The sequence below is a fragment of the Grammomys surdaster genome, unplaced genomic scaffold (genome assembly GCF_004785775.1).
Source record: "Grammomys surdaster isolate TR1022 unplaced genomic scaffold, NIH_TR_1.0 169, whole genome shotgun sequence".
NCBI classification, from domain to species: Eukaryota; Metazoa; Chordata; class Mammalia; order Rodentia; family Muridae; genus Grammomys; species Grammomys surdaster.
The window spans coordinates 9,145,992-9,167,535 of record NW_021604617.1 but is presented as its reverse complement, the minus strand read 5'-3'; the positions used below and the strand labels follow the sequence as shown (position 1 = coordinate 9,167,535).

Genomic DNA, 21,544 nt, shown 5'->3' with positions numbered 1-21,544 from the left:
GCCCCCGTCTCCCCAGCAACGCTCGGGCTCCGCCGATCTTTAGAATGTCGCGAGATCTCGCCCCGCCTCTGTCCACGTCCTTCACTTCCGGACGTCAATTGAGGCCAAACATCCGGGTTTCTCACTTTTGCGTTCCGGCTGCTCCTACCTCGGCCGGTCGCTCCCCTGAACCTTTCCCTCCCTCGGACCCAGGTCTCACACTATCCCCACGCGCGCGAGCTTCAGCGACGGGAAGCCTCGAGGGACATGGCGACTCCGGCGGCGCCGGCCAGCGGCGTCCGAAATGGTGCTGGCCCAGAATGGGGAGGCTTCGAGGAAAACATCCAGGTATTGAGTCCGGAGGGTGGTTGCTATTCTCGCGCGCGGCTTGGAAGGCGGCTCCGTTGCAACACCGTTCTGTCCTCTTTGAGTCTTCCACGCGAGAGTGTGCAGAGCTTGTGCCGGCGTGAAAGGGCTAGACCGAGGCTCCAGCGGGCCTCGGCTCTCTGCCCGGCCGGGGCTTTGCAGACGGGTTGGGAGGTCTGCCTGGATCAGGCATAGTGTGGGGCCAGAGGCTAGGATCCACTGGCACGCCCTAAAAATAGGCTTGGCTGAGACTTGAGAAAGGCAGATGGACTTTTTTTTTTTTTTTTGCAACTCTTTGGAGCTTTGAAGGGGAAAGTAGGAGGACAACGTGAACTGAAAAATAAATAGTAGGTTTCCTGGACTAGAAAAGTGTCGCTGCCAAGAAAGAGTATTGCCAGCAGTGGAAGAGTATGTGTGGCACCGTGGGTAGCAGTCCCCAGCCATGCCTTCGTCGGTGGAAGAGCAAAGCTTCAAACTGTCAGATGAGCAGAGGACGGAAGGCTGCTGCGGAAGCGCCCCTCACTCTAGGTTGTCTTCACAGGGTGGGGGCTCGGCTGTGATTGATATGGAGAACATGGATGACACCTCAGGCTCCAGCTTCGAAGACATGGGTGAGCTGCATCAGCGCCTGCGTGAGGAGGAAGTGGATGCTGATGCAGCTGCTGCAGATGAAGAGGATGGGGAGTTCCTTGGCATGAAAGGCTTTAAGGGACAACTGAGCCGGCAGGTAGCCGATCAGGTAAGCCCATGGAAAAGAGGACCTATGTATATCCTAAAGTGATACAGGGTTTCCACTTAGACCCGCGGAGACTGGGCAGCAGTCTAGAGCCGAGAGTTGTAACAATACTCATCTCCTCCCTTCAGATGTGGCAGGCCGGGAAGAGACAAGCTTCCAGGGCCTTCAGCTTGTACGCCAACATCGACATCCTGAGACCCTACTTTGATGTGGAGCCTGCCCAGGTCCGAAGCAGGTGAGGCGCCCTCTCTAAAACATCTGTCCTCACATGTAGACCCTCATCCAGACTTCAGTCAGATATAGAGCCCCGCACTCTACTGGGCTGCCCTACTTGTAACCCCATCACTCTGGTCACTGAACCTGTTGCTGAATACATTGTGAAAGGTACAGTTGGCTAGGTCTTCCATCAAGTACGCTGCCCCGCTCCCCTCCTTCCCCCTCCCCTCCTTCCCTCCCCCTCCTGCCCCACTCCCCTCCTGCCCCCTCCCCTCCACGCCTAGTTTAAACAGCACTCACTTGGTTCTCATACCTCCCTCATTGGTCCTCACCTGGACTCCCAGACAACTCTTTCCTCTTAGAGTTAGCTCTTCAAACTGCAGTGCATTCTTATTCCTGAGCCCGTTCCCCAAACACCAAGAGCTCTGCAGAAGGAGGCTCTGCTGCCTTTATCCCCCATGGCCTCAGGCATCAGAAGAGAATGCACCTGAATATCAGGGCATAGTCATTAACCTGTTCATCAAAAACTAGGTTCAGTCCTGGCTTCATTCTTCGTTCATCCTTTAACCTGAGTTAATACAAAAGCTAGGCCCACGGAGCAAGTGTACATTGAGATTTTATTCTGTGCGGAGGGCTATCCTGATAATGCCTGATTTATCTGTGAAGATGGTGGGGGCGGGGCTTGGCGTTGAGTGCTGTGTCACACAGGAGGGACACTGAAACCTAGAAAGACTTTGGGGTCTAAAGGGCAAGGCTTACCAAAGGAAGTAGTATCTTAACTAAAAGAATAGTCCAAGAAACGTTTCTTTTTTTTTTTTTTTTTTCTTTTTGGTTTTTCGAGACAGAGTTTCTCTGTATAGCCCTGGCTGTCCTGGAACTCACTCTGTAGACCAGGCTGGCCTCGAACTCAGAAATCCGCCTGCCTCTGCCTCCCAAGTGCTGGGATTAAAGGCGTGCACCACCACCGCCCAGCCCAAGAAACGTTTCTAAAAGCAAGAAAACCCCGTTACAGTAGCCGTAGGCGAAGGAAGAAATGATCTTTTTTGATTCTTTGTGAATTTTTAATGCCAGTTCAAGTATATTTTTCCAGAAGAACGCTCACTGCGTTTAGTAGTAGGAATGAGGAGAGGCAGGGAGCGGACGCTCCCTCACCCTCAGTGATTGGACAGCTCCTGCGGCTTCTCTGCCTGGCCTCTGTAGGTCTTGTAGGTAAATGGTCAAATCCAGTTTTCCAGGTTTTCCACTCACCTCAGTTTTGAGGGTTGTCCTTCCCCTCTCATCCAGCATGTCTTCTGGGTCAGCCCTATTCCTGGCAGTAGAGACGTTCGTTAAGTTTCCGACCCTGGCCTCTAGAACACACTTAGTGCCCCTGCTCTGATCTCTCCTCCTCTCCCAGGCTCCTGGAGTCCATGATCCCTATCAAGATGGTTAACTTCCCCCAGGTGAGGAGGGAAAAGCCTGTCTGCAGAGCAGAGGAGGGAGGCATCAGGGTGGAGGCTGGCCACCAAGCTAAGCCTGGGTTGCAGCCTCTAGTGAACACGTTACTGAATTGACAGAAAGTCGCAGGCGAGCTCTACGGACCTCTCATGCTGGTCTTCACACTGGTCGCCATCCTCCTGCACGGGATGAAGACTTCTGATACCATTATCGTAAGCAGGACACGGGCCTTGGGGAAGGCGGGTGGTGGGTGGAGGGAGGAAACTACCTAAGGCTGTGAACGCGGAGTGAGACAGGAGTGGCCCTGCAGAAAGAAAGGCCCTGGGTAAGGCTGGGACCAGAGGTCTCTCAGCCTGAGCAGAGCCTTTACCCCACAGCGAGAAGGCACCCTCATGGGCACAGCCATAGGCACCTGCTTCGGATACTGGCTGGGTGTCTCGTCCTTCATTTATTTTCTTGCCTACCTGTGTAATGCCCAGATTACCATGCTCCAGATGCTAGCACTGCTGGTAAGGAGCCGAGCCTGGGGGTGGGCGAGGGAGCCTAAGAAGGTCTGCTGTTCTCCGGGGGTCTGTGGACCTGGGATGGGAGGAGCAAGCTAAAAGATCCCATCTTGAGGCCGAGGGCAGTCCAGCCCTAGTGATGGTGCTGTTGTCTCCCCCAGGGCTACGGTCTCTTCGGGCACTGCATAGTCCTGTTCATCACCTATAACATCCACCTTCACGCCCTCTTCTACGTCTTCTGGCTGCTGGTGGGCGGGCTGTCCACCCTGCGCATGGTAAGCGGAGCAGGTTTGCTGTCTACCCCACGAAGGGCTCTAGGAGGATGTACTGACAGTTCTGCCCTGGGCTTGGAGTGTCTGCTTCTTCCCTCACTTTGAAAATGGGCCTTCTGAACTGTATACCTGTGGCCCTAGGTGGCAGTGTTGGTGTCACGGACTGTGGGCCCTACCCAGCGGCTGCTGCTCTGTGGCACACTGGCTGCCCTGCACATGCTCTTCCTGCTCTATCTGCACTTCGCCTACCACAAGGTGGTAGAGGGTGAGTGGAGGGGAGTGAGGAGAGGGAGTGGGCTGGGCGAGCTGGGCTACCCAGCCAGCTCTCATTCGCTCTCCGTCCGTCCTTCCTCCTCTAGGGATCCTGGACACCCTGGAAGGCCCCAACATCCTCCCCATGCAGAGGGTCCCCAGAGACATCCCTGCTGCGCTCCCCGCTGTGCTCCCCACTGCCAAGCTCCCTGTGGCTGTTCTCAACGACACCATCAAGGCAATGGCAGTGACCCTGCAGTCACACTGACCCTCTCTGACCCCCGGCTCTGGGGCAGAGGAAGATTAAAGGACAGTACTGAGGATGTGTGTCTGCTGATGCTTGCAGCCACCAAGCTGTTGCTGCCTAAACACCTCCTAGGCACCAGGCCTGGGCTCTGAAGGGCACAAGGCCAGGAACTCATGGCTAGGACTGCGTCTCTGCAGCCAAGTGCAGAATATGGGTCAGCTCTTCTGAGGCCTCCCCACCGACCCCTTTGTCCTCGCCTTCCCCTCCTGCCTTGCTAAATATAGACTTGGTAATTAAAATACTGATTGAAGCCGGGCGTTGGTGGCACACGCCTTTAATCCCAGCACTTGGGAGGCAGAGACAGGCGGATTTCTGAGTTCGAGGCCAGCCTGGTCTACAGAGTGAGTTCCAGGACAGCCAGGGCTATACAGAGAAACCCTGTCTCGAAAAACCAAAAAAAAAAAAAAAAATACTGATTGAAGTCTGGGCCTGCAGCTCCCATTCCAGCCATCTTCCTGCCACCCACCCTGATGCCCGCTATTGCCCCAAGGGCTGGAGATGCTTGGCCCACAGAGCAGAAGAGCCCACAATCCTCATATATGTACCCCAGGCCTGAGTCTAGGCAACAGTGACCAGTTTCCACCTACAGGCATCTTCCGCAGCTGGGCCATCATGAGTGAGACAGTATCCCCACGGAGCTGACATTTGAAGCCAAGCATAGTTCTAAGTGTTAACAACCACCATCCTTTAACCTCCACTGAAGTAAATTCAGGCCGAGCATGGTGGTGCGTTCCTTTTAGTCTCAGCACAGTGCATAGGAAGGTGGACCTTCAAGGCCAACCTAATAACAAACCAGTCAGGGCCAGTGAGACCCTGTTTCAACAAACAGTAAATTCGGGATGCTGGAGTCAAGCTGCTCACTGCTTAAATTTAGACACTGCTCTGTGAGGGGTGTCTCCAGTCTAGACTTCAGTTCCCAGCACCAATGTTGGATGGCTTACAAATTGCCTTTAACTCCAGCCCCAGGTGCCCCAAGGACCTCTGAGAGCACTTGTACTCACTGCGCAGGCACATGCATAAACATAGTTTAAAAAATCTAGGGGCTGGAGAGAGGGCTCTGTTCAAGAGTGTACTGTCCTTGCAAAATACAAGGATTCAGTAGCTCAGTTCTCAGCATCCATGGTCGGTGGGTCAGATTTTCTTGAAACTTTAGCACCCTCTTCTGGCTTCTGCAGGCACCTGCCAACCTGTAGTATTTTAAGTAAAATACAGTTAACAGGAGTAGGGCAGCTTTTTTGGGGGGGGGGGTAGGGGGGAATGTGGGTGGGATAAGGTCTCACTATGTAGCTCTGGCTTTCTGGAATTCAACATATAGACCAGAGATCCACCGGCCTCTGCAACACCAAAGCTGAGATTAAAAGCGCATGCCTATGTCTGTCTCTTTTTCTTTTTTGTTTTCGTTTCCTGAGACAGGGTTTCTCAGTATGGCTCTGGCTGTCCTGGAAACTCGCTCTGTAAATCAAGCTGGCCTCTAACTCGGTGACCCACCTGCCTCTGCCTCCTGAGTGCTGGACTTAAAGGCGCATGCCACCACGCCCTCCTCTGCCTTTTTTTTTTTAATTATTAAGGAAAACGGCAATTCCTCTGCCTACTATACTGTCCCGTTGCACTAACGAAGCCCCCATTTCAATCAGAGAAAACTCAGCTTCACTGTGGTAGCAGCAGCTTTACGCACCTCCCACCCTGATTCCCACAGCTCTGGGATGATCTGACACCCTTTGATTTGGGCCACCCCATTTTCCTGTACGTTAAAACATCTTCAAAGGCTGTTCGCCTGCCCTACCCTAGAGCTCCTGCCCGGTGCAACCACATTGACCGGGAAGTCCCTGTGGACTGGAATCCCCACGCACGCTACGCCTCGCGTCACGGGGACATGGGGGCAGGGCGCGACCGGATTAAAGAGCCTATGGACTTCCAAGCCGGACTGATTATCCAGGGTCTTGTCGACGGCGCTGAGTCTCCGGATTTAGACCTCAAGAATGGAGAAGCATCAGAATAAGTAAAAAGAGGCCGAAATGACATCAAAAGCTGTCTCGGCGCGACTCGTCTCCACCCTCCCCACGCGAGACTGCATCCGTCTACCTTCTTTCCGCGCTGTCAGGCCCTCAGATCCTAGCTCTTTGCCCTAAGACAAGCATCGCGCGCCGGCCGCGTGGTCCTTGCGGGGACGGGGGGCGGGGCGAGGGCCAGTGACGCAACCGTTGCCATAGGAACTCGCCGCCTGCTCCGGCGCAGCAGCTGAAGCCGAGCTGCATCCCGCCCCGGCTGTCCCCGAGAGCCGTGCTGCCGGGCCCACGGGCCCGCAGAGCGGGCGCGGCCCCCAAAGCCGCGAGGGAGAGGACGAGCGCGGGGTGGCTGCAGCTCGGTCCCCGGCCGCCTCCGCCCTCGTGCCGCTCCCCCTCCGCGCCTCCGCGCCTCCGCGCCTCTGCGCCTCCGCACCCGGGCCCGCGCCTGCTTTCGATCCCGCCGCGGCCCGGGCGCGCTTCGTCGCCGCCGCAGCCGCCGTTGCCTCGGCCTCCGCTCCCGCCGCGACCCCAACCGGGACCGCGACCTGAGTCCCTTCCCCGCCCCCGCCCGCCCCCGGGCTAACTTCTGCCCAGGCCGGGACCCCGACGCCAGCCTCCCCGAGGCCCAGCCGTGGGGACCATGCTGCCTAGCTCCATCCAGATTTCGGGGGAGCCGCTGTCAGGCGCCGAGGTGCGGGACATCTGCCGCGGCCTGCGCGATAACGCGGTGCGCCTGCTCTCGCTGCGCGGCTGTCGCCTGTGCGACCGCGACTTCGGCCGCATCTGCCGGGCCCTAGCTGGAGCCACGTCCCTGGCGCAGCTCAACCTTAACCTGGGCGTCGTGTCTAGCCCCAGTCGCATCAAGCAGCTGGCAGAAGCGCTACGGACCAACCGCTCCATCCAGTCCCTCTTGTGAGTGTGTCCCCTCGCAAGGGGGGTCCCGGCTACTGCCTCCCTCTACGCACCCTCTACCCCCGCCTGTACCTCCACATTACCTTTCCAGTACCTGTTTTCCCGTCGTCCTACTTTCGCAACCTCTAATGCACATCTCATCTCTGGGTCCACCACACCCTCCCAGAAACATACATCGGTTCTAGACTTTTGCTCCACAGGCCAACCTTTGAAGAGAGCTGGGATACCGAGAGCCCTAGTAGGGAATGCTGTCATCCCCACCCCACCCCACCACAAGTTACTTCATTGTGAAGCCTCTCAGTTCTGAGGACGGGTCACCTCCCATGGAGACTACAGTCGAGCCCTTCCAGCCCTACCCGCTGAAGGATCTCGAAGGACCATGGGCATGTGTGCTGGCTCCGCGGTCCACGATCCACACATCCCTCCCCGTGCAACGTTCTTATTAGTTCCTGCCCCAGAAACCAAATTCCCTTTCCATCGCATTCCTTCAAATCTAGGATTTCCATTCTTCCTTCCCATTCTTGTCTCGGGGAGGGGCAGCTTTCCCAAACAGATCAGGCTGGTTATACATAATTAATCTCATCTCAACCTTCAGCCTACATGGGAGCCCACTGACAGATGCGGGACTGGCCTTGCTGAACCCAGCCCTGGCTCTCCACCCTGCCCTTGTGGCTCTTGACCTGGGGGACTGCATGTTGGGTGATGAAGCCATCAACCTCATCTGTGGCCTCCTCCCTCCAGACGGGGCCAAGTCTGGTGAGCAGGGCCCTACTGAGTGCATGGGCTAGCGTTACTGATGTAGGCTAAATGCAGAGAAGGGGGTGTGGCCCAGTGCTGAAAGCCGGGAGGGTGCAGCAAGAATTCCTTTTTACCCGTCTCAGGAAGGGAGAAGCGTAGGAACTGAGCAAGAGTGGAAACTGATCCAGGCAGGGGAGGCGTGAGTAGGTCCCGAACTGCTCTAGATTGCTGTGGTTGGGGGCAGAGTGGCTCCCAGCCACTAGGGTTACCCCATAGACACAGGGTAGAAAAGGGCCTCACTTTACCCATCCTGGATTCTCACTGTGCTGCTGCTCAGGTCTGAAGGAGCTAACCCTGAGCGCCAACCCTGGCATCACCCCTAAGGGCTGGAGCCGACTCGCCATTGCTGTGGCCCACAGCTCCCAAGTCCGCGTCCTCAACCTGGACTACAACCCCCTGGGTGAGCTTACGGTCATCCCCCCCAATGTTCACTGCTGCTCTGTCCAAAAACCTCAGATCATCAGTTGCCATAGTAACAAGGGAGGGAGGGTGAAGGAGAACCCCCAGTGGTCTCGTAAGGGAGCCATCCTGCATGGTATCAGATTGACCAACAGGTAGGTAGGTTTAAACCTTGGTCAAAATCTGGATCTGACTTGCTTCATCTCACTTAATACGCTGCTCCCTTTCTGGCTAGGCAAAGGATTAACAGACCTCGGTTTTCCCGGATGGCTAAGCGTTTGTGCTAACTTCCTAGGTGACCATGTGGCAGGGATGCTGGCTGTAGCCGTGGCCTCAAGCCGTACCCTAGAAGTCCTAGACTTAGAAGGCACAGGGCTCACCAACCAGTCGGCTCAGGTGAGAAACCATAATGTTTGGAGACACATTACGGGACAGGGTGACTTATTGTATGGGACATCCCCAAGGCTGGCCTGTTGGGTTCAAGGACTGCCTAATGTTTTTTATTGTTTTAAGTTTTATAACTTAATATTTATTATTTTATGTGAATGAATGTTTTGCCTGTATGTCTCTTGTGCCTGTGGAGGCCAGAAGGTGGTGTCAGATCCCCTGGAACTGGAGTTATAAAGTGATGAACAGTGACTGGGGGCTGGGAATTGAACCCTGGTCCTTAGGAAGAGCGGCCACTGCTCTTAACCACTGAGCCATCTCTCCTGTGTTTACTCTTTTTGTGTGCACATCTCTCCTTTCCCAAGACCCTGCTGGACATGGTAGAAAATTACCCAACAGCTTTGCGGAGCCTGGTGTTGGCTGAGAACAGCATTAGCCCAGAGCTGCAACAGCAGATCTGTGACCTCCTGTCTGAGGGGGAGGAAGAGGAAGAGATGGCAGGAGGGGCCGCTGACACCCAGGAATGGGGGAGAGGGCGGGAGCCTGCTGCCCACCAGCGGGGTGGCAGCTCCTGGATGTGCCCCAGTGGTAAGAACCTGGAAAATGGATGAGGGTTCTTTCTGGAGGATTTGGATAAAGGAGGTGGTGGTGGGATTTGTGATGTCTGCCAAGCTGTGAATGTTGCCTGAGCAGCCTTCCGCCCTTCCGCAGATCCCAGTTCTCAGATGGTGTTAATGACGTCAGGACTAGGGGACAGTCTGTTGGCTGAGACCGAGATGTGACTCTCCACTTGGACTTCTGCGCATCATTGCGTTTGTCTGTGTCCCCACTGCCTTCCCGCACAGGGCAGGGGAAAGCCCTGGCTGGGGCTCTGGCAGCTCCTGGTAGTGGTACGACGCTCTGGAAGCTGTCACTGGGCAACAGCCTTGAGGGGTGGTGGGGGGACTTGAACCCAGGGTACTCACTTTGAACTTGGCAGCTCTGGCTGCAACCCGCTGGCTCGGAACAGATTTTATAAACTCTACAACCTGACTTGCAGCTGTAGTCACTGGGGGATGACCAATGGAGGTCGGGGGGACTGACACCACTGATCAGCCTTAGGGGTGATATCACCCTACAGCTCAGACTCCAAAAGGTCAGCCTAGGCGTAGGTCCTGGAGGTCCCAGGAACTCAGACACCTGAAGATAGAGTCAAGGGCTGGGCTGAACTGGACCTTCCTTCTTCAGGGAGACTTATTATTAGCCCCGGCCGTTACCTGAGCCCCCCCCCCCATGCCTCAGGCTGAGTGAAGCCAGGCAGATGGGGTAAAGAGGAATCTCTAGCAAAGACTAGGAAAAGTTGGACAAGAAATACTTGAGGGCTGGAGAGGTGCTCAGTAGTTGATACAGAACTCCAGTTCCGGGGCACCTGTACACAAGTGCACACACTCACGCCACTAAGTGTTAGCTAGGCACAGTGGTGCACACCTTTAATCCCACCACTCTGGGGCTGACAGGTGGATCTGGGAGTCTGGGGCCAGCAGTGCTACCTGAGATGCCACTGCAACAATAAAAGCAAGAAGGGAGTTAAAGTGAGAAGGAGAAAGGCAAATTAAGCCTTACCTATAAAATAAGTTTTATTTGATTTTAAAATAGTCATTATTATGTGAAAACTTCCCAAATCTGGGAGTAACAGTCTAGAGCCAAGGTGAAGAGGGGCTGGGCCTCACCTAGAGTCTTGCTTGAGGCCCCTGAAGTCACACCCTCCCTTTGGAAGGGAGGGTGGGAACAGCCGAGGGGAGCCCTGAGTGAGTCCACCCTTGTCTCTGGGGCCAGCTAAGGAAGAGTGACAGAGGTCGGCAGCACCAACGGTACCCTCCCTAACAACCAGTGCTCTCAGATACGAGAGGGATGGAAATGAGAACTGACAAACCGCCCGTCACTTCCATGGCAACAGCGGGCTGACTGACTGGAGGAAAGAGCTTGGGGATCAAATGACTTGTTACCCTTGGAGAATAAATATTCCAAAGGAAAAGAAAAAAAAAATCATGAGGCAAGCCAGCACCAGTCAGTGCAAACGCAGTTCCAAGATTTGCTGTGAGCCACTCACAGAGCTGCCCAGGTCTGAAGGAAGAGTTTGAGGTTGTATGCAGCCCGGAGGTGGTGGAAGAAGGCATGCAGGCCTAGCTGAGCAGGGTGCCCTGCTCCTGGGCCTGCGTTAGGCTGTCCTTGCGATGCAGGTGGTGTACCCCCATTCTCTTGGGGCTGCGCTGGGGGCGGCAGGAACTGGGGAGAGGCCAGGCCCTGCCCTCCATGTGGGATGGGCCAGGCCCCTCCTCTGTACCCTCTTTATCGGGCAGCAGGCTCCGGCGCTCTTCCTCGGGGCTGACTGGCAGGTTCAGCATTTCCTCTTCCTCTTCTTGAGGAAAGCCAGAGTCAGGTGCTGTTGGCAGCACAAGTCCACGCTCACCGTGTGGGGAAGGTGGTGGGGCTGTAGAGTGACCCGGTGAGAAATGCCGCTGCAGCTCAGGCAGTGTGTCCCGTCCAAAGGCTGTGCGCTGGACCACAGCAGCAGGGGGCGGGGTGCGGTCCACAAACGCACGCTGCCAGCTGGCCAGCAGGTCCTCCTCAGAGCTGGCCGAGCTGGCCGGGGCACTTGGTGCTGAGAGAGCTGGACTAGGCTGGTGATGGGGTGAACCCTGGGCTGAGACAGGACTGCTAGGCACTGGGCTGCAGTGGGCCCGCTCACTGCCGTCCTCCACCAGGCTCAAGGAGATGGCCTGCCGAGTGGCATAGGTACAGTTGGGGAGGGGGCTGTTTCGAGGAATTCGGATCTTGTCCTCAGAGAACTCTATCACCTTCCTACCAGGGTACAATGGGTGTGGTGGAGATGGGGTAGGGTAGGGACTCAACTTGTCAAAGGCTGGCAGGGGCAGCTCCTCCTCTGGGGAGCCCCCTGCAGTACTCACTGAGCAGCACTCCCCATTGGCTTGTGGAGAGGGGCTGCCTGGGGCAGGGGGGCTGCCTGGGTCACCCCCACTCATGTCCACATGCACGAATACATCCTCAGCCAAGGGGCGTCCAGCACTGCCCGACTGGGCTGAATTGAGCAGGAGAGACTCGGGTTTCTCTAACACCCGGGCAATGACTGAGGTCGGCACCACAGCCCCCGGGGCCAGGCTGGAAGAAGGGCTGGGGCTGGGGCTGGGGCTGGCAACCTCCTGAGCACTGCGCAGATGTTTCCGAACCATGTCCTGTAGCTCACAGGGCAGCTAAGAGAAGAGAAGGGAGAGAGCCATGAACGAGCCCCACTAAGGATAGCTTGACCCACAGCAAAGGCGCCAGGCACCATGTCCTAGTTAACACTGTAGACTCGGCTTTGAAGCTCCTACACATCCTCACCTCAGAGAGAAAAACAAATGACAGGGATAAAATAGCATGCAGCTAACCAGATCCACTTCGGAGACCGTGTCCACCGACACATCACCTCCTGTCTCAGTGAGAAGTTCACCAACTACAGACCTTGCGGAAGCCGCAGCTCTGTGGGGCCAGACCAGCCTTGACTTTGAGACTTGGAGTCAGAGGCTTTGCCCCTGAGAGGAATGAGGTCAGGTCGGTTTAACTGCCTCCTCAGACTGAAGAGCACCTTACAGAAACACTAAGCCAGCCCCAACACTAGCAGTGGGCCCTCAGCAGCATCCAGGACCTCAGCAGGGGACAAAGGGAAGGACAAGTCAAAAGGGGATCAGAGGAAGCAGAATGACAGAGACAAGGAAGCTAGACAGAGTCCTGACGCGGCCGGAACGGTGCCAGGCAGGCATGTCACTCACATCAGCAAACTTGTGGTTCCGAAAGTGGGACTTATTGCACTTGAGGAGCTGCACAGCCAAGTTGCAGTCCAGCCGGTACCGCTCCTGGAAACACGGAGCTGCTTAGAGCCTAGCCCGCCCGAGGGTGCCCCGCCCAAGGTGCCCAGGCCGAGGGTGCGGGACCCAGCCAGGGTGTCCTGAGGGTGGGAACATACGTTGAGCTCCTCCAGCCTGTTGATGGTGTTCCTGGCATCCAGGAGCTTGTTGGTCAGCTCCACAATCTCCCAGTCCAGCGTCTTCCTGTCCATCTCAGCCTTCTTGATCTGAGGCACAGACTTATGGTAAACACAGCCCAAACCCCAGACAGCCCTCTCTCCCTCCACCACCTCCTAGCCCAGAGACATAAGGCCACAGGTGCTAGGGCAGCCAAGGCAGACAGAGCAGACAAATGACACAGACAGAAGGAAGACACTGGGCATTTCCCCTGCTCTGCGGCTGCCCACAGGAGGGAGCTTTCTGAGTAGGACCTGAGGCCATGGAACCCAGGAGAGAGGCAGTCTAAGAACTACCCATCCTCTGAGGGAGCTTGAGGGACTCTAGGCACCAGGCAAGGCACTGGAGGCAGTAACTGAGCCTGTGGGAGCAGCTGTCTCCAGGATCAGGCTATGAGTAGGCACCATGAGGTGAGCTGGATGGACAGGGAAGAGCTGCGGGATGAGAAGCAGACCCTGATCTTCCGGTCTCTTAGGGTATCCCTATAGCCTGGGCCTGCCCCTGCGACCCGCTGCCCCCGAGGCCCGCTGCCCCCGAGGCCCGCCGCCCCGGCAGCTAAAGCTGGGAATGCTGAGGGATCACCCCGTGCCTCTGCCAGAGCCATGAGCAGAACCTTAGCTCTAGCTCTTTCCCAGGAGGGAGGCACTGTGGGCCTCACAGTGACAGGAAAAGTGGATGTGTTCAAGGGGCAGAGGGGAACAGCCAAGGCCCCCACAACCCGACATGGACCAAGGAGGCCAGGGCCAGGGAAAACACACAAACTCAGACGCAACTGCAAAAATCCAGCTGTGGCTAAGAGAGGCCTGAGAGGAGAGTGCAGCAGCAGCGGTGGCAGCATAGGGAGACGAAGAGAGAAGAGAAACAGTGTGAGCATTATGGCTGTCCCACCTGACACAGCACACTGAGGCCCCCTCCCTACCACTGCCCTGCCCTCCCCTCCCCAAGCCCCCAGTGTGACTCCCCCTCAACCCCTGCACGTCCTAGCCCGTGGCTATGCTGAGCGAGTAGTGCCAGCCACAATGCCCTTCCCAGCACAGTACCAGCGCATGCAGCTTGTCCTCGAGCTCCTGGTTGGTCCGCTGGGACGCTGTGTAGCTGTTCTGCAGCCTACACAAGCAAACAAGGCAGAGAAAGGCAGAGCCCTGGTCAAGCCCTTCTTCAGGCCCCATCAACCCCCCTCTACATGGGACTACGCCTCTAGGACTGCGCCTCTCCTTCCAGTATCTGGGCTACTAGATAAAGTCAGGTGTGAGCCAAGGCTCTTCCAGCTGACCTGAGTGGGGAGATGCTCCCACAAATGGAAGACATTTAGCCCCCTGTTCCACACCTGCGGAATTTGTCCTTAAACTTGTCCAGCTCCTCACGGCTCTGTCCCAACTCCAGTTCCAGGCAGTCTTGCCCGATTTCCAGCTCTCGCTCCAAGGCCTCAGTGCGTCTGGTGGCCGAGGCCAGGCGTCTGCGAAGTTCTTCATTCTCCTGCTGCAAAAGTCTGGGGTGGAGGGGCAGGGAATCATCAAAAACTGCTAACCCCAGAGTAGCAGACAGGACTGAGAAAGGAGCAGAGAGGCACGTGGGTTCCTTTAGTCTAGGTAAGGAGATTCCGTACACAGGCCCTCTGGCCTGGAGAGAGGAGGAAACGAGTCTATGAATACTGCAGATGGCCCCCAGTATAGAAAAGTACTAGGTCAGAACCAAAGGGTGACAGCTAGGGCACCAAGCCCTGGCGCTCCTGTTTCCCCTTCACAATCAGCCTTCTCCATTATTAATCTCTTGGGAATCCAGGCCAGCACTGCTGTCCTCCAGGCCTCACACCTGACAGACAGGGAATGCAGGAGCTGGCACAGGCGGGTCACTGTTTTCTGCAGCCAGGAGCTGGTCAAGGACTCTGCAAGGGCAGGCCCTCAGCTCATGGATCAAATAAAACCCTTTTCTCAGACATGAGCCCTAAAAAGCCCCAGCCCCAACCTTTACCTCTGCTGAGCATGGGTCGTCCATGGGCTGCATGTGGCGGGGAAGGCTGTGGCTGCAGCCCAACACAAAAACCATAAACTCACTTAAAAGTAAAATTTTCCTGCAGTTTGTGGTTGTTTTGTAATTCAAGTGTATGTTCTTGAGCATGAATAACTGTGGGTCACAGCATCATGCCACAATGTTAGAAGCTGGAAGGGCAGATGTAAGGAGGAGCCTGGTGGTACCGACAGCCCAGCAGGGAATGGAAGGCCCAGCCCACAGTCCGGTGATGGGTAGCCAGTACTCACCTCATCCGCTCTGCGTCAGTCAGGGACTCCTGGACAAAAAAGAAGACAAGCCTGAGACTCAGCTCCAGAGCACCAACCTCCTGGTGGACTCAGACTCCAAACAGCCCTGGAAAAGGCCATGTCATAGAAAGAGCGACAGGTCCTCCAGAGATGGATGAAATCCAGAAATGTCTGGATAAATTTACAGGATCCTCTCCCATGTCAACCAGAAAATTCTAGAACCTCTTCCAACATCTACCTTTAATCCTAAAGCCATCTTCAAAGGGGACTGGGTACCCATGCTACCTACCCCTAAGGACAAAGCACCTCAGCTATCTGCCAAGTCCCTCACAAACATGGCACAGGCTTTCCAAGGAAGTGAGGGAGTCAAGCCAAACTTTAAAAAGTTTTGACAGCAGCCTCTCAAGACCTACAGAGGACCTTGGAGACTGAGGAGGAAAACTTGAATGGCTGGAGAGCCTCTGGGGAACAGCATGTGTACAGGCTTTGTGGTTGGTGAGTGTTTGTTTGTAGATAGGTTCTCAGACAGTCTAGGCTGAGCTCAAACTCACCAAGTAACTAAAGGTGACCTTGAACTCCTGATCTTCCTGCCTCCATCTTCCAACGTAACTTTGTACCACCAAAACATTTTGTCTTGCTCTGACCCCTGCCCCAATTGTTCTAAGCTCCTACAATTGCAATGACCCAAAGTCAGAGCCCAGCCACCCAGAGCCGGCCCAAGTCATGCATGAGGGACACAGTTAGACTTTAGATGTCTACTGCAGGTCACCTGCCAGGGAGGCAGATGGCTCAGACCATGGACTCTCGAGGCTGACCACTGGATCTGACCCTACTCAACAACATGCAGTGAGGCTTCATCTCACGTAGCCTTTGTTCCCTCATTTATAACCCTGACGCTCAGCCTCCGAGACCACTCTGGGCACAGGGAGGGGACAGCACTAAGAACAGCTGAGTAAACCAGCCAGTCTTGAGAGCCAAACACTGGAGAGTCAAACTAGAGTGTCTGGCAGTTGACCACAGGCCTACTAAGAGCAAGCCTGACATGGTTCCTGACAGAGTAGGAGGTCATCAAGTTAGCTAGACAAGGGACTGGAGGAAGGGACAGACTCTGGAGGCACAGCAGAGAACCACAGCTATGGTGGGAAGCAGTCTCCTCAGGCTTCTTTGAAGGCCTATGCTGGATGCCTTTCCTCCACCAGCACCTGGGTCCAGCTTCCCACAGCTCGGGCATGGACAGTCCAATGGGCTGGCTGTTACAGGGATCACTTCGGCTGCACTGTGAAGACTAAGGCTCCCGGACATATGAACACACACAGCCCATCCCCCACCAGCACTGCCACAGCTGCATCAGCAATATGAGCCCCTCGCCTTAACGCACGCCCAGCACCTCAGGCCCGAGAGGCCAGCTGACAGATGCTGACCTCCTGCTCGAGCCGGGACACAGGGATTTCCAGGCGCAGCTCTCGATGCTCTGGAGGTGCCTTCCGGTAAGGTTTCTTCACAGGGGCAGCACTGGTCATCCTGGAGGGTGTGAGCTCGTCTACCTGCTGAGAGGAGCCAGAAAGGGACGGGCTCAAGGATGTAGACTAGAGGCTCAGTGGGTAAGGCACCTACTGCCCCTGACTACCCTGCCTCTCTCCGAACATGCATCAGGAGACAACTGACTCCCACAGCCATCCACTCCTGTACAGGTGGCACCGTGACACATGTGACCCATGCCTACCCACTCCTCACACACACAGTAAACTACTGAGACAAGCTCTAAGGTGTCTTTGGACTAAGAATTAAAAGACAAGGGGGGTGCATACTGATCCCACAGGCAGAGGGACCTGAGCTACTGCTGGGTCGGTAGAGGGCTGCGCTTTGGTGGATCAGGGGCCAGAAGCTAATGAAGAACAGACAGGAGAGCAAGGCAGGCTCCAGGGCCTGGGCCCCAGGATGAGCAGACTTTGCTCTAAGAGTGGGGTAAGGAGCCTCCACAGCAGCCCACACTGTCCCTTGTAGACAGAGCTGCAAAGTATCAATTTTCCTCAACTGGAAGGTGTTAAGGGCACAAGGCAGCAGCAGCTCCCAGGCTGCTGTGAAGACTGTCGGTCCACGAGGGTACTGCCGCACTAGGCTGGCAGAGTGGGATGCGCTTCTGACCCAAGCACTCAGAAGCAGAGGACCTCTGTGAGCTCCAGGACTGGTCTACAGTGAGTCTCAGGCCAACCCTACACACTGGAACCCTGCCTCAACAACCAAACAGAAAAACAAACAGAGAGACACAGGCAGTGACACACATATGCAATCTCAAGCACTGGGGAGGCAGAGGCAAGAGGGTCCTAAATTTGATGCCAGCCTGGGCTACACAGAGAGACTGTTCTAAAACAAAGCGTTCAGCACTTAGGTAATGTTAAGTTCAGGTTTGCCTTTCATAAACTGTGAACAAATCTTACAAGTCTGGGGATTCTCACCCAACCCAGGCTCCTGGATAAGGGTCTCTAAGCTTGAGAGCCCTCTCTGGACACTGCCTACAAAGGCCAAGCCCCTTTGGCCCACATATTCTTTTTGTGTTGGCTCCCACTGAAAGCAAGCACCTCTACGGCTCCTCACCTGCCAGCCTCCCAAGAGAACAAAGCAGGGAAGGCAGGCCTCATCAGGACATACCGTCTGTGCGCTGGCAGCTCCCTCTGTCCTGCTCTCCTGGAGTTACCCTTCGGCTCTCCACAGCCCACGGCCCCTCCACTTCCTCTAGCCAAGAGCTCCTGAAACCAGAGAAGGGGAGAAAGTGGAAACCCAGTGTCAGCTGCCTACCTGTCCAGTCTAGAACCTCGAGGCTCCCAGAAAGCAATAAACAAAGAGACCACAACACAGTGGGTTTTAGGAGAAAGCGGCAGAGGCAGAGGCAGAGGCAGGGGGATCATTAGTCTGATAGTGGCCTGCTTCATGAAGTAAAACCAATCAGAAAAGAAAACAGCTAATGTAATGAGTCCCAGACTTTCTCTAACAAGACCTGTGTCCATGTATGCACAGGCGTACGCTGTCTCCACTTAGCATACACTCCGTTCTGGAACAGGCCTGGTGCTAGTCCTATTCCTAACTCCTATGTCCTGTTCACCTCCTAGGCTTCTCAGTCTACAGAAAGCTGGGAAAGTTGGAGAATATGAGTTACAAATGAGACTATAAAGGGCCTGGCAAGGAACAAGATGTCAACGGTACGGCAGAGTGCTCCTAGCAATGATTCCAAAGGATCCCAGAGACCATTTCTCTGTACAATGGTGTACAATAAACTTGTCAATGAGCAAAGGTAGACCCAAGAAAGAAAATCTGAAACTCAGCAATTTAGAGCAATGATTCTCAATCAGGGTGAGTTTAGCGCCTGCTACTCCCAAGGACAACTGGCAAATGCCTAGAGACATGCTAGTTTTCAGAATCTGCAGATGGAGAGGTACCACCGGTGAGTCAAGGTCAGGACATCCACTAATCCTCCCACACACAGGGCAGCCACCATAACAGAGGTGGCGAGGCAAAAGTCAACAGTGCTGAGGCTGAGACGTGCGAGTATATAAACCACAACTGTGGGGGCTAGCAGGATGGCTCAGAAGGTAAAGATGCTTGCTGCCAAGCCTGATGACCCAATGTTGATCTGTGGGACTCACATGGTGGCAGAGAGCACCGACTCCCACAGATGGTCCTCTGACCTCCACATGTGCACTGTGGTAAGTATGTACTGACACATATGCTCAAAATAAATGCAATAGAAAAATTTAAACCCGAGCCTGGGGAGCCGAGACTCAAGTTTCCAGGCCCGAGGCTGCTCCAGCATATTGAAGTGCCTGGGTAACATGCTTCCCCACTGCGAAAGCCTGCTCTACACCACTGCCAATGGTTGGGCCAAGTGACCTGGCAGGTGCCCTCAGCGTCTTGGGATTGAGAAGCACCTGTAATAAGCTGGGCTGCAGCGTGGGGGCAGCAGCCACCACAGTGATCAGTGGAAACCGTAACCCTAGGTGGCTTTCTGAGTATTTAAAAAAAAAAAAAACACCAAACCTCTTCCCACCCCCATCAACCCAAACAGAGCTGGGGGCTGAAGGCAGTCTTACGGGCTAAAGCATGTGTTCCTACTGCTGGGACATGCCCTGGCCATGACTCCTGTCACATTCCAGTAGGGCCTGGGGCAGCAGGGTGGGGGCAAAGGAGGGCGAGGAGGCAGGAGCCGTCTCTCTCCTCTTTAAGGTCCTTGGCTCGAATTTGGGGGAGCCTTGGTGTAGTAAAGCAGGAGCCGCCAGCCTCCGCCCCTCTGACAGGAGGCAGCAGAACGTGTCCCCACAGGGCACAAGCAGCATGCTGTCAGGCTGACTCCCTGCACAGGAATCTGGGCGGGCCAGAAAGGACACCACATTCCTGGGGTATGGGAGAACAAACAAGATACAACCACAGTGGCTGTCCTCCAGAGGGCCCGGGAGTAGGTACCCTGGAGTACGGATACAACACAGGGACTCCTGTGGCCTGGGGGAGGGACCTAGAAAAGTCCTAAAGCAATGTAGCTAACACACCTAACCTTCAAAGGGGTGTGTGTGTGTGTGTGTGTGTGTGTGTGTGTGTGTGCGCGCCTGGGAAACACAGCAGGACCAAAGCCATGGACTAAAGGGAAGGCAGGCAGTGGAGCATCTAGAAAATGATGGCTAAGCTTCCAGGAGCCACCTTCTCCCACACAAGCCAGCTATCTGTCTATGACAGTCGTGTCTGCTCCCAGAAGGCTGAGAACCCTTTACTGTGTGGGCTAAGTGGGGTGCTTTCCTTCCTACCTCAGCCTCTGTCTTACTGACCTGCCCAGACTCCTGCCACAGTTCACACTCTCTTCTGGGCACCAGGGCACTTGTGACAACAGTGGGCAGCAGGCAGACAGAGACACACTTAGGGACCTGGTAATCCTCTATGTGGGCAGACCTGCCTCACTGAGGCACCACGTCCTATAGCTTGCCCTGCCACGCCCTGCCAGTAAGTCCTGGCTGCAATGAACACATTTTCCTTCTCCGGCTTCTCTGAAGCTAGAGGCAATCTGTTTGCTGGGCTGGGGGACGGTGTGGGTGTGGCGAGGACACAGACAGCAGGTGAGACTCTAAGGATGGAGGTGAAAGGTCACCTCTCCCAGTGTCACAGGAGAAGAAAATTCCTGACCAGGGAAGCAGAGGTGATCCACCAGGGAACCAACTGGGTCCCCCAAGCTAAGGCCTCAAGGCAGGTCTGCACCACTCCCTGCCCCATGTCTGTAAATACAAGGGTATGCTGGGACACCTGGGCCTTGCTTCAATTTCCAAGATCTATTGACTTCCCTGGATCCTGCCTGTAAGGGACAGCAGTGGACAGACTACAGGCCGAGTATCACTGCTCTGGACTATAGAACAGGCCTGGGAAGAGCGGGAACACCTGGATCTGGTGGTCCCCAAGCCGGGAGAAGATAATAAGCTGAGTTAGAAGGCATCAGAGCAGTTACACCAGAAGTCTCAGCTACTGAGCACACCTCTATCTAACGGTTTTCCAGAGTTCAGCCCAAGGGAGAGTCCCAACCCTGTGCTGAGAAAAGAAGGTTCCCTGGGACATCATGAGAAAGCCACAGCCAAGGTCGGTCCCGTGGCCTCTAGTGGCCAAGTAGACTCTTTGAGGACAATTTGGCAATGGGCAGGGAAGAATTCCGCTCCCAACTCCCTGGTCCCGAGGAGTCAGGATAGGGGTACAGCTTGTGTGCTGGGTCTATACTGAAAGAGCTGTGCCCAAGCAGAACCCCTGGCTGACCCAGCAGTGAGAGACACCCAAATACCCTGAAGCAGGAAGAGAAGGGGTCTCCTCACCCTCAGCACCCCTACCCCACCCTAGCTAACCCTGCTTCCTTCCTCTGCCACATAGTACTCATTCTTCACTATTCAAAGTCAGTTCAGAGGAGAGACGACCTCCCTCCTATCTGCTGAGGAGGAGGGTGACAGCGCTTACTAATTGTCATGTTGCAATCTGCCATTCAATGTGGCCGCCTGTTGCCACCTGCCCTGTATTAAATACCTTCTCCCTGATTACAGCCCATGGGGCACGATTAGCTGCCTTCAGAGAACAAAGTCCACTTTCATTAGAAATGAGACTCAGCATGCACAGAGGACCTTACTGTGAACCCACTGAGCAGCTGAGCAGGGGACTGACAGATAAGACACAGGGCACCTGACCAGAAACAGCCGACCAACGTCAGTTACTCCTAAGGGCAACAGTCTAGCCGGGGGATGGGACTCACGTCTGTCCCCTTTTCTGGGTGGGTACAACCAGGGGCTTCCATTGATGCCAGAGGTCACTGTTGCTGGAGACAGATGATCCCAGATGAAGAGAAACTTCTTCAGATCCCTGATTCACTCAAACTTCTATCCTTGTTCTTCTAGCAAATGTCCCCAAGGGACACTAGCCAACAGAGGGAGGCCCAAGCCTGTAGAGCTCTGTTCCCCTCTGCCACTCTACTGGGGTCTGCCTAAGGCCCAGCAAAGTCAAGGGGCAGGAGAGGAAGTTCTAAACATCCAACTTTCTGCCTATCAAGGACTCAGAGACTACCAAGTTACACACACATACACGCGAGTGCACACACACAAACACACACACACACACACACACACACACACACACACACACACACACA

General features: G+C 55.2%; 3 protein-coding genes across 7 annotated transcripts in view; 2 read left to right on the top strand and 1 right to left on the bottom strand.

Moving 5' to 3' along the window:
• Positions 1–83: 83 nt before the first annotated feature.
• On the top strand, positions 84–4,318 carry Yipf3 (Yip1 domain family member 3). Its single transcript, XM_028766594.1, has 9 exons — positions 84–327; positions 887–1,084; positions 1,210–1,316; positions 2,694–2,739; positions 2,854–2,946; positions 3,112–3,243; positions 3,399–3,512; positions 3,651–3,774; positions 3,869–4,318. The coding sequence occupies exons 1-9, from the start codon at positions 247–249 to the stop codon at positions 4,027–4,029; spliced, it is 1,056 nt and encodes a 351-aa protein (XP_028622427.1). The 5' UTR covers positions 84–246; the 3' UTR covers positions 4,030–4,318.
• A 2,257-nt stretch (positions 4,319–6,575) lies between these two features.
• Lrrc73 (leucine rich repeat containing 73) lies at positions 6,576–9,602 on the top strand. The gene is made up of 6 exons (XM_028766788.1): positions 6,576–6,986; positions 7,582–7,742; positions 8,062–8,184; positions 8,479–8,579; positions 8,936–9,158; positions 9,282–9,602. The coding sequence occupies exons 1-6, from the start codon at positions 6,715–6,717 to the stop codon at positions 9,350–9,352; spliced, it is 951 nt and encodes a 316-aa protein (XP_028622621.1). The 5' UTR covers positions 6,576–6,714; the 3' UTR covers positions 9,353–9,602.
• A 559-nt stretch (positions 9,603–10,161) lies between these two features.
• The window catches only part of Tjap1 (tight junction associated protein 1), a 27,767-nt gene continuing 16,384 nt past the window's right edge, over positions 10,162–21,544 (bottom strand). For 4 of the 5 annotated variants that reach the window (XM_028766774.1, XM_028766776.1, XM_028766775.1 and 1 more), the window contains 8 exons: positions 17,539–17,636; positions 16,311–16,436; positions 14,890–14,918; positions 13,959–14,120; positions 13,672–13,738; positions 12,574–12,681; positions 12,380–12,463; positions 10,162–11,821 (listed from right to left, as the gene is read on the bottom strand). In XM_028766774.1, coding sequence (XP_028622607.1) covers positions 10,733–11,821; positions 12,380–12,463; positions 12,574–12,681; positions 13,672–13,738; positions 13,959–14,120; positions 14,890–14,918; positions 16,311–16,409 — 1,638 coding nt within the window. In that variant the 5' untranslated portion in view covers positions 16,410–16,436; positions 17,539–17,636 and the 3' untranslated portion in view covers positions 10,162–10,732. Of the gene's footprint in view, positions 11,822–12,379; positions 12,464–12,573; positions 12,682–13,404; positions 13,435–13,671; positions 13,739–13,958; positions 14,121–14,889; positions 14,919–16,310; positions 16,437–17,538; positions 17,637–21,544 lie in introns of all 5 variants that reach the window. The other variant, XM_028766778.1, reaches the window with a different exon arrangement.